The sequence below is a fragment of the Hemitrygon akajei genome, chromosome 6 (genome assembly GCF_048418815.1).
Source record: "Hemitrygon akajei chromosome 6, sHemAka1.3, whole genome shotgun sequence".
Lineage (NCBI taxonomy): Eukaryota > Metazoa > Chordata > Chondrichthyes > Myliobatiformes > Dasyatidae > Hemitrygon > Hemitrygon akajei.
Genome location: NC_133129.1, coordinates 64,706,012 through 64,718,471, shown reverse-complemented (window position 1 = coordinate 64,718,471; position 12,460 = coordinate 64,706,012). Strand labels below are relative to the sequence as shown.

Below are 12,460 nucleotides of genomic sequence, written 5' to 3'. Positions count from 1 at the left end.
ATTGAACTGGATGAATAAAAGGCCAAAACTGCCACCTAATGGAAGCTTTTTGAGCAAATGACATACTTGTGACATCCAATTAGGCAGAGAACTTAAATAAAAATTAAATGAACTGAAACTTGTGGTGTGGGGCTAAGATGATGTGGAGACGATGTACACACAGCGCTGATAAAACATCTTGAAGTTAGATAACACCAAGCCTAAACTAATTTAGAAGCGACAATAGGAAGACAAGAGACAGTAGGAAGCAAAAAGATCAATTATCCACATGAGAAAATCTGAAAAGTAATCAAACTGAGCATCAGGAGACACCAAGATTACCTGTTTTAAAGTTATCCACCAAGTTGCAGCCATTACAGTTTTGGAAAGGACAGATTACATCTACATGTCACCCTTGGCCCCTCCCTGACCAGAAGGTTCACAACAAAAGATGCTTTATGACATCACAGACCCAAGCCTCCAGAAAATTAGATAAAGTTAGATACTAGAATATTACAGCACAGTACAGGCCCTTCCTTTTGCATAAAAACAGCTTCTGTTTTTGATACATATGTGAAACCCTGGAAAAGCCTAGATATGGATGAGGAATTGGTCGACCATCTATTAACCAGAGCTGCAAAGTCAGGAGGAAATATATAGAGCTGCAAAAAAAAAAACGATGAGAAAGGAATCGAGAGAGTGTACAACCACTAGGGAAGACTACAAATTGGCTGTTTAAGGAAAGAGGGCTGAGGGGACCCATTTGTGTTTTTGTTCCCAATGTACAAAGAGAGAAGTGATAGTACAGGTAATCTAAATAATAAATTATCAACATGGAACCTGGCCCTTTGGGTCAATTAGTTTACCCTGGTGTTAATACCTTATGTCTGTTAGGGTGTATTCTGGAGTTAGGGGAGATGAAAAATATTAATTTCACCAGCAACCAATCTTCAAACATGAATGTGGATTTTAGATTGGATTTAAAATGTGGCCTGAACAATAGTTTTCCTGGAGCTATGCACTGGAGTTGATTGCAAACCTGATAATGCTGATTAACATTCATTTGGGTGTCTGAAGTGTGGGTGTAAAGAAGAAAGTATGTGAAAACTAAATGTAATTCAAAGGAAGCATTGTAGATATATTGCAACTGTAGAATTCGTTGTTACCTTTGACCTTTAGCAGATAAAAATGTCATGTAAACACAATGGATGAACTCAGCATCCGTTGAAATGAGCAGTCAACGTTTCAGGCCGAGACTCTTCGTCAAGTCTCGGCCCAAAACGTTGACTCTCATTTCAACAGATGCTGCCCAACCTGCTGAGTTCATCCAGCTTGTTTGTACGTGTTGATTTGACCACAGCATCTGCAGCGTACTTTGTGTTTACATTGTCATGTAATATTGGACTGGAAGGCCTCTTCCTCTGAGCGTCTGAATACGATGCCTGCTGCTTGTTTTTGCTGAACAAACCACTTTTATATCACCTTGCTTCAGGGTCTCTCACATCACAACAATATTGAATATAAAGGATCGGGTATAGGCTATGGTGGTCCACAATCTGGGCCAGCTTTTAAATTGACCATTCAATGGACAGCAAAAGGCTCCAGCACCCTGGAGAGAGGACTGAACATCCCGGAGAGCAAAATTGGCTCGCGCCTTTGATCTGGGCCAGCATTTAAGTTGTCTAAAACAGTGGATTTTATCTCAATTAGGACCTGGCTACTGCAAAGGGCCCGGTGTCTAGACCGTGTCACCCAGAGACTCGCTCCAAATCCAGATTTCACTGCCCAGCCCAAAGCCGCTCTCAAGCTCTTCAGATCTGCTTGGTGCTCAGAGCAATCCAACCTCACACCAGAGCCAGTTGTACGGGCACCAAATCTCCTCTGCCTGGGCCCCAACTTCTCGCAGCGCCCAGAGCGATCCAACCTCACACCTGGTCCAATGGTACAGGCCCCCAAATTCTCCTCTCGGCACCCAGAGTGATGCATCCTTGCACCTGGGCCAGTCGTACGGCTGTCAGAACTCCATATGCAATGATTCTGCAACACACCATCGCGGCTCATCCCTTCACTGTTTAACTTAACACATTACCTCAGAAAAGGTATTTTTAGTGATTATTTAGTCAGATTTCTAATCTTTTTAACTACCAGAGAACTAATCGGTTGAGTCATCTCAGCCATCAAAACCACCTAAGAAAGAAAAACATCCAAGAATGTTTTCTTCATTTAAAATCCAGGAAATTAAGGCTTGTCCTTTTACTATTTAGTTGAAATAATTTTACAACTCATCAGTTCTGCAATATACTAATAGTCTGACTTATTGATGCATCACTGACTTTAATAATAGGTAACACAAAGTACACTGCAGATACTGTGGTCAAATCAAGACGTACAAAACAGCTGGATGAACTCAGAAGGTCGGGCAGCATCTGTTGAAAGAAGCAGTCAAAGGATGCTGCCCAACCTGCTGAGTTCATCCAGCTGTTTAATAATAGGTTCTGCTTTACAAATCAAAATCATTACAATATTACCAATTTACCATGCAAAGTGAAAATTAGAATAAAAGCTGCAGTGCAGTTTAATTGCTCCATCTGAGGTCCCCTCAGACCAAATTTTAAATTCACAGACTCCCTTCCACCGCAGATTAAAACGGCATCCCCAGTCTCACCCACCAACCGCAGCCTGAAGCCTACAGAATAACAATGCGGAGGCTTTGGTGAGGATGCACAAGAGTTTTACCAGGATGCTGCCTGGATTAGAGGGCATATGCTATTATGACAGGTTGGACAAATTTGGGTTGTTTTGCCTGGATAGCAGAGGATCTGGGGAGACTTGAGAGAAGTTTACAAAATTGTGCGGTGCATCGATAGGGTACAGGTGGCCCCTGTTTTCCGAACGTTCACTTTATGACACCTCGCTGTTATGAAAGACCTACATTAGTTACCTGTTTTCACTGTTAAAGCAGCGCGCGCCCCGAGCAGCCAAGCTCCTCCCCTGGAACTGCATTCTAGCTGCCATTGCTTGAACACGTGCCAGCGAGTATCTGTGCTTTATCTCGATTTATTTTGTGCATCCGTTAGCAAGATGTGTCCTAAGGTATTGGAAAAACCTAAGAGAGCTCGTAAGGGTGTTACACTTAGCGTAAAACTGGACATAATTAAGTGTTTCGATCATGGTTAACAAAGTAAGGACATTATCCGTGCATTGAACTTGCCTGCGTCCACCATTCGCACTAGTTACACGTAAAGAGCAAGAATCTTGAAAGCTGCCGATGTTACTATTGGTTCTGCTCGTTACATAGTGGTCTCTTTTAGTCTGCTGGGAACTTATTGGCAGCTTCATAGTTTAACATTACTGGAGAGAGTGCTTCGGCTGATACTGAAGCTGCCGAAAAGTTCCCAGCAGAACTGAAGAAAATAATTACAGAAGATGGTTAGTTGTATAAGCAAGTGTTTAACTGTGACAAAACTGCAATTTATTGGAAAAAATTGCCAAGGACCCCAACCTCTGACAACTCAGCCTAACACACCATCATCAGTGTGCTTGCTGTCTTCCCAATTCCGGTAAGTGAAACTACATACATTATTCCTACTTTATACAGGCTGTGTATTTTTATGTGTTATTTGGTACTGACTTGGCAGCTTCATAGCTTAAAGGTTACTGGAGAGAGTGCTTCCGTTGAGAGCGCTTCCACCCAGAGCACTTGCGTGAGATTTTCGCTACGTTTGACAGTGCTGCAATGATTGCAGAAAAGTATTTCTACTTTCTATAGGCTGTGTATTTATCGTATCATTCCTGCTTTTACTAGATGTTAGTGTTATTTTAGGTTTTGTGTTATTTGGCATAATTTGGTAGGTTATTTTTTGGGTCTGGGAATGCTCAAATTTTTCCCGTATAAATTAATGGAAATTGCTTCTTTGCTTTATATCATTCCGGCTTACGAACCATTTCATAGGAATGCTCCACCTTTGGATAGTGGGGCAAACCTGTATTTCTTCCCCAAGGGTTAACATGTTTAATGGCATGCATTTAAGGTGAGCGGGGCAAATTCAAAGGAAATGGACTGGGGAATTTTCATCCATATACATAGAGTGATAGATGCACTGCCAGGGGTGGTGATGAAGTTAGTTAAGGGGCATTTGGATAGATGTGTAGATAGGTATACGAATGTGCAGAGAATGGAGGGAATGTGCACATTTACCTCCACTACCACCCCTGGCTGTCTACTTTTATCTATGTGCCCCTTAATTTCATACATTTCTCTCAGGTCTCCATAGAGTCTCTGTAAATCCAGAGAAAACAATCCAAATTTGTCTGTCATTACAGCACATGCCCTCTAATCCAACGAGCATTCTGGTAATTGAGGATATTATGTAGGCAGAAAAGACCAGTTTAGTTAGGAATTTAACACCACACTGTGGGCCAAAGGGCCTGTTCCTGTGTTTGCAATCAACTCCAGTGCACAGCTCCAGGAAAACTATTGTTCAGGCTGCATTTTAAATCCAATCTACAATCCACGTTCATGTTTGAAGATTGGTTGCTGGTGAAATTAATATTTGTTATATCCCCCAAGTCCAGAATACAGCCTAACAGACATGTTCTATATTGTAATTACCTTTATCCACTGATTGCCTGCTGTTGTGCCCAAGTAATTAACAAGATTGATTCCTCCTGCTTGGATGTTGATTTCTTCCCATTTCCTCGCACATTTAAATTGTTAGGTTAATTGGACACTATAAATTGAAACTTGTCTGTTTCTAAGTAGAAACTTGGAGAAAAGATATGGGAAAGGTGTTGAATGATACATGGGAGAAAATAAAAGTGAGATTGTCATAAGATTACTGTGGATGGTAGCCCAAAGGGCCCGTTTCCTCATTAAATTAACATTTTGCTTTCATACAATCTTGAGATCTAAGACAATGCTCCTTTCATACATCATTTCCACTTGTATGATTTTGATGACTATTTCAATAAATATCTTGGTGCTTTTCATCCCCCAAAATTCTGCTGATCAAGTAATTGCTTTACCAAAGAAAATAAAACCATATTACTTTTAGCTTAGAAACCAAATTTTGTTAACAACATTCTCCACGCTTGTTTCAAGTGCTTGTTTATAAACTAGATTACTCGTATTTCAAGCGCAACACACACAATATTACAAAATATTAATACAGTATATCCACCTCCAGTTGTGGTATAGCATTCTCCACTCATTCAATAAACCCTCATTTCAACATTTTAAAACTTCCCTTGATATTCATCCAAGTCATTGTATCGACCATTGAAAACTATTCCTTAGTATTCACCAATGCACAGATTAGAGATATTTTAAAGATTTACCAGTCTGCAAATCTTCCAATTGTTAGGTTCTTTACAAAGGAAGTTTTAATCTAATTCAAATACATCTTTACTGTTTCTTTATCTTCCTTATCACCATTACATTCACATCACCTAATATCACTTTATGACATACAAATGGTCTTGGATACCAACAGCTACATGTACATTATTGTATTTTATAGGATTGCCTTTATATTTATAGTGCTTTTTAGTCTGCATAGGATTCACGGTAACAATGATTTTGTTCTGCTTTACACGCAAGTACTGAACAATGCCAATAAACAATCTATTTCACTACCAGAATGTCTTGGCCAGAACAGTACATAATAGTCCAAAGAGAGCTTTTAAATGGGCAACTCAAACTCAACAATCACTCTCTTGGTTGGTTTTACAGGTACAATGACGTGACCAGGATGACGGCATGAAAGATCTCACTCTGTGCGTTTCTTCAAAACACCCAGAACCTCTGCATCACAGCAAGCTGTTCCCCAGCTGCCACAGCAGGGGTTCCCAACCTTTTTTTTGCCATGAACCAATACCTTTGAACAAGGGGGTCCGTGGACCACAGCTTGAAAACCGTTGTGCTGCAAGAATACAATCTCAGCCTTCCCTTGCTGAAACGCCCCACTGCATGAGAAATATGGGCAGCGATATAATATTTGATCTGGTTCATCAGCCGTGGTTTGAGGAGTCTGCTCACAATCTGCTTCCAGGTGCATCGGATGGATTTGAACGCAGCTCAGAGTACATCAACTTAGCACAAGAGGACCTGCTACCTGCCTGAAAGCTGCTGTTCTTTCAGAATGGGAATTATTCTCCAGTATCAACACACACACACAGAATGATAGAAGAACTCAACAGGTCCAAAAGCTTGCAACATTCCCAGCCAAGACAACTCATCAAGACTAGAAAGGAAGAATAAAAGGGTAGGGAGAGGGGCAGAAGCTTGAGCTGGCAAGAGATAGTTTAATCCAGGCCAGGGGGGAGGGGTGGGAGTGAAGAAAGGGAATGATGCAATAAACTGGGAGATGATAGGTGGGAGAGACAAAGGACAAAAGGGGGAGGATTCTGATAGGACAGAATACACCCAGGAATAAAAGAAAGGTGAAGACAGATGGTGAGAGCAAGGGTGGAGAAGAGGAGGGGTGGTGGGACAACAGAGATAAGGAAAAACAGAAGGAGGGAATGGTTACCAAAAGGCTATGAAGTATTGCTCCACCAATCTGACTGGCTTCAACATGCTAGCAGTAGGCACTGCCAACCAGCACATATCATATACTTCTTGACAGTGAAATTCAGTGTACTCACGGGAGGGGAAACCTATGCCAAATGGGAATGGGATGTTGAAGGGAGAGGACTTTACAGTGCAAGGCCTCCACATCACAAAATGCACAAGGACAAGATATATGTGTTGTGATTTTAAAAAATTTCTGCTGTACATAACTACAAATGTTTGGATGGCAAAATTAAAACTGTCAAAATTGCATGTGTGTATTTTAATAAGATATTTAATTTTGTGGAAAACTCTTGCAGAATTAAATACTTCTATTCCTGCTAATTACAACTAATGTCTGCTGCAATGGCCTTGTGTAACAACATTTTACAAAAAGTCTACATTTCTTTTGTAAATTTAACCATATTGGCTTGGCTCAAAATAGCTGCCTCAACATGATACTGGTATGAGTAGCAGCGGTTTACATGCAATCCCAATAGCCAGTGGTTAATAAACAGCCGGCTGGTGGCATAGTGGCATCAGGGCGAGAGGTCCCCAGTTTGAATCCGGCCAGCTCCCTTGCACGCTCTCCATCCGTGCCTGGGGTGAGTGTCGAGCTAGCTTGTAAAAAAAAAACCTGGAAACATGGTGAACAATGAAGTGATCGGTGCAAAAAGCTTGTCATGATGGCGCCCCGACGACTCCACCGGGAGCTAAGGGCACGCGCGCGCACACACACTCACACTCACAATAAACGCAAGTTTTTTGGTAAATGCTGGAATTGTTAAGCAACTCACACAAGGAGGAACTGGAGGAACTCAGCAAGTCAGGCAGCATGGGAAATGTACAGTCAATGTATTAGGGGCCAAGGCCCTTTATCAGGACTGGAAAGCGAGGGAGCCCACCAAGAAGGACACCAGGAGACGGGGATGAAGTTGGAAGAGGATACATGGAAGTCATCTATGATGGTCTTCGTTCTGTTGATCTATTTATGGGTTACTTATTTTATTAGTAACGTTATTACGTTATTTATTTATATGTGGGAGTAAAGGGTTGAAGGAGGAGGAATCTAATAGGAGAGGAGAGTGGATCATGGGAGAAAGTGAAGGAGGAGGGCAACCAGAGGGAGCTGATGGGCAGGTGAGGAGATGAAAAGGTAAGAGGGTAAACAGAATGGAGAATGGAAAAGGGGGAGGGGAAGAGAAATGCTAGAAGTTGGAGTTAAAATGGAGTAAGGAATTAAAATTCATGGCATCAAGTTGGAGGCTATCCAGACAAAAACTTTTTTGGGATTTAATATGAAAATATATAAACTTACCTTCAATACTCATGATTTCATTTCCCAAACAAAATAAAGATTGTGTTGACCACCTTTGTAGCATGGATGCCTGGTGGCATAGCCAGGTGTCTTTCCGTTTGTGGCATTTGTAACTGAACATTTGCTATTTATACATGCAAAGAAGAGTCTTTTTTTATCGTGTAAACTGCAGAAGTTTTCCATTATCATGATATTAGATTAGGGAAACAGGGTAATACAATTATTGAGTAAATCATTTCCAACTGATCTCACCATCGGGTCAGCCATCCTCTCTGTGTAGAATTAGTCATGGCTTTTTTAAAAGAAGCCAAACAATAGTGTCGTGAGCACTTCCACTGTTAAATGGTTTCCTTAAACATAGATGGAAGGTCACGGACAGCAAAATATTAACTGTTTCAAACTCCATATCAGTTCCGTATCTTCCCACATTTATAAAGATTAAATGTGCACAGTATACACAACAACCCTTTAAACACTTACATCAATAAACACTGGATGGAATGACCATCTAAGAGCCAGAACTCTGCTTGGGAACTATTAAGGCATTATATTTCATCATATATATGTCATTACACGCGTTGCAGTATCTCAATCATTTGGTAAATCCAGTCTTACAGAAAAGGACCTTCTGCCCATTACATCGTCTTGCCCCTCAAATAAAAACACCTAAGTTATCCCAATCTCTCTTTACATAGCACCATATTTATTTTGTCAAGTATACGTCAGTTGTGGTCACCATGGAAATGGTGGGCTGGTGGGAATGTTTCAACGCTGAACGGTTCTATGATCACTTTGGTTTCGTTCGGTCTTGTTTACATGACAGTTCCCTGTACATAAATTGTAACCGTATTCGCAAATTTCATTACTATTTCAGTTACATTATCTTAAGAATACCTTTACCGCAACAAAAACTACAGCTAGAATTTTAACTTTAAGAAAAATGCGGGCGGGTTTAAAAAAAAAGTTAAGATTGCAGTGGGAGGAGGAGGGTTCAGAGAAACAAAAGATCGGTAGAAATTCAGTTACAAAACAAGATGCGATTACAATCACCTCTCCTCTTCTGACGGGCATTTTTCCTGTTGAAGCGATTGTGGGGGTAAATATCCGTTCACATCAATGCGAGTTGGGGTCTGCAGAAACAAGTTTCCTCACTACAAAAAGGTAGCTGTAAGCTGGGTGAAGTTACCCTAACCACCTCCCAGTACTGAATGAGTTTCCCTGAAACTCGCAACAATGCTGGTTGCAACATTCTTATTAAACCTTCGGGATTGGACACTGCGACTTGGGGCGGGTGGGAAAGGCAAAGAAAGAACGAACTCACGTTACACTACTTCGAGCGCAGGGCTCTACATCTATAGTTGCAATACTTGAAATTAGTTTATCAAGAGATGTACACAGTGTGTTGCATTTGACTGTTTTACAAATAGCCTATTGGTGATACTCCCTTCCCCGCCTCCCTTCTGTGTGCAGAATGGCATGCTCCACATATGGCCAACGCCTCAGTGCTTTTTGCGAAAGGATGAAAGAATCCAAACTTTAAAGGAGTTTGACGTAATTGTGCTTTAACGCAGGTTACAGTTAGCAATGGTTTATTGGGTTAACGTAAGGGGACATAAAGCAGGTTTTCCAATATTGGCAACATTAGTACAGTGTTGGGAGCAGTGCATTCATACGTTTTGGGTGGATGGGAAATGAATGGGCACAAAATCTTGGGTTGTTTATTGCAGAACCTTTCCCTGTCGCTGCTCCATGGTTTTCCACATTGGCTGTAGTTAACTTAAGCTTCAAGGAAAAAAAATCAAGATGAAGAATGATTGTGTATCAATGGCACAGATAGTTCAACAATATTTGCAAGGCAGATTGAGGCTTCTTAGACTTCATACATATCTACACCTATGGTTCAAAAGATCCACTGATCAGGTGTTTCTGTTTATGCTTCAAAGTTTCAGGCAACTATTAAGAAAAGATGATCAAAGTATCGGTATTCACGTCTGAGATGGTTGCAATCATTTTAGCCTGGGATGAGTCGAAGAAGTGCACCTTGATTATTTATTTTGGTGCTCTGATTTGTTCTGTTTTGACATCTACTAAAACAGGTACTTTGAATTGTAGGCCAGACATTTGTCTTGAGATTGGACAACATCTGTTGAGGTTGCTGGTGCATATATTTCTTATGGGTCGGGTCCCTGACCTTGTTGGGGTTGAAGGGAACAAGGAGACAGGGATTTAAGCCAAGCAATCACTTCAAATTAAGGACATAAATGTAGTGGTGTCTTTGGATAAAGGGGAGGTGAAAGCCATAATAGAACATAGAATAGTACAGCACATTACAGGCCCTTCAACCCACAATGTTGTGCCAACCCTCAAACCCTGCCTCCCATATAACCCCCTACCTTAAATTCCTCCATATACCTGTCTAGTAGTCTCTTAAACTTCACTAGTGTATCTGCCTCCACCACTGACTCAGGCAGTGCATTCCATGCACCAACCACTCTCTGAGTGAAAAACCTTCCTCTAATACCCCCCTTGAACCTCCTTCCCCTTACCTTAAAGCCATGTCCTCCTGTACTGAGCAGTGGTGCCCTGGGGAAGAGGCGCTGGCTGTCCACTCTGTCTATTCCTCTTAATATCTTGTACACCTCTATCATGTCTCCTCTCATCCTCCTTCCCTCCAAAGAGTAAAGTCCTAGCTCCCTTAATCTCTGATAATTAAAAAGTCTATTCGATCACTGTGGCAACAAAGTTCGGATAAAGAAAAAAAGGACAGCATTTACAGAATCTAAAATTCAGAGGATACTGGGAACTCAACTGGGAGATGGGTATAAAGGGGAAGGGGAAAGAAGTTATACTTACATATTTACGTATTGGACATACTAGGTTAAATAATTCCTTTCTCTGAATTAATAGGTGTGATTTGGGCATTAGTAGGGAGTGCACTCGTCAAGAAATGGAGCAGCTTAGGAATACAATTCCTATGAAGTGCAAAGTGAAACCTAATTGCTAAATTGAGATCTTTGGGATAGGCACAATTTAACTTGTAAAGTTTGTTAGGATATCACTGCCATTGTAATGTATATAAGTGTGTAGTTAGTTTTCTGAAAAGTATTAGACAGCTTGATATTATTTGAGTTGTGGGGGGGGGGGGGGTTACTTCCTGTCATTTTGCTCCACATTCCAACTCAGAAGGTGGCAGTAATGCACATTATTTGGTCTGCAAACCTCCATTAAACCTTACAAGAAAAAGAATTGTGCCTCATCAGCTGCCCAGTGGTCAGTTCTCTGAAAAATGCAGAGAGACTCTTGCTGCACTGCTGAGAAAGATAATGTTCTTCAGGTAAAACATTAGATTGAGGCCTTGTTTAGCTTCTGGGATGAAGACCATCTAATAGCTGAAAAACAACAGGTTCCCTGGAATGGACAAAATTTCATCTTAAGCACATAACAATGGTAAGGAAGTACTTATGCCCTGAATTTATTTCCTCATTTCCCTAGCTTGGGAACAGAACAGCATACCCTGGAATCACACAGACATTGTGATGATCTGCTGCAAAAAAGAAGGCAGCTTGATTTCAGAATTATTATAAAGATGTTTCTCCCCTAGTCTGTCACAAAGACAGGCATATGGATGTAAAAGATTTGGAGGCTATGGGACGAAGTTAGATGGATATCTTGGCTTAGATGAGTTGGGCTGTACTGCCTGTTTCCATGCTCTGTGAGTAAGGAAAATCACTGGAAAACTTTTCCTCAAATAGCCCCTTACACTGGCTGACAAATTGCATCTGGAATTAATTAAGAGGTAATGGACTTAAATTTCACCATGCATTAATTTCAGGGAGCAATATAAACGACCTTTCTTTTGATCTCACAGGAGCTCACTACTCAATGAAAGTGACATCACTGCACCAGCATGGCCTTTGGCTGACTGGAGAGATCAGGGCTTGTGATCTTGTTCTTCAAACACTGCATCAATTCGTAGTCTACTGAACAGCAGTAATACCCATTCTGTTGTGTGATTCAGAGACAAGGAGAACTTACATTAGGCACAAAGAATTGGGAAAGTAATACAAGTATTATCTCTGCAAAGCTCTCCATTTGCATGATAACCTAACCAACTCCCAAACCTAAGCACTGCTGGCTGGTGGTGTAGTGGCATCTGCACTGGACTTTAAGGCGAGTGGTCCTGGCCAGCACCTTGCATGCTTTCCATCCTTCTGAGTTGAGTCTCGAGCTAGCAACTTGGACTCGTAAAAAAACAGACAAATGCTAAAGAAATGGCAAGGTTGCCGCTGATGCACCACAAGACACGGGAGAGGAATGACAAACCTGGACAGCATCTTCATTATCAAGGCTCTGACTTCATTCAGCCTTTGACTAACCTTCTGGTCACTTGTCCTAACATCTCCTTCAGAGGTCTGATGAGAAATTCTGCCAAATAATTACTGCGTGGAAAATCTCAAGTTTGCTTTGCTTAAGATACCATATAAATGAAATCCAATGTTACTCTGACAAACACAATAGTGTGGCAGGGCATGGGAGAGTCCCATTTAAAAAAGGAAAGTTATACTTGATAGTAGGAAGTGGCTGCTGGTTGTCAGTGCAAGCTGATGGGAACC

General features: G+C 41.2%; 1 protein-coding gene across 3 annotated transcripts in view; it reads right to left on the bottom strand.

The window, feature by feature from the left end:
• Window positions 1-12,460, bottom strand: part of tjp2a (tight junction protein 2a (zona occludens 2)) — a 142,017-nt gene that overhangs the window by 109,442 nt on the left and 20,115 nt on the right. Inside the window, exon 1 of one of the 3 annotated variants that reach the window (XM_073048500.1) lies at window positions 8,898-9,080. The exons of the other annotated variants lie outside the window; for them this stretch is intronic. Coding sequence (XP_072904601.1) covers window positions 8,898-8,918 — 21 coding nt within the window. The 5' untranslated portion in view covers window positions 8,919-9,080. Of the gene's footprint in view, window positions 1-8,897; window positions 9,081-12,460 lie in introns of those variants that run through there. 3 annotated transcript variants of the gene reach the window in all.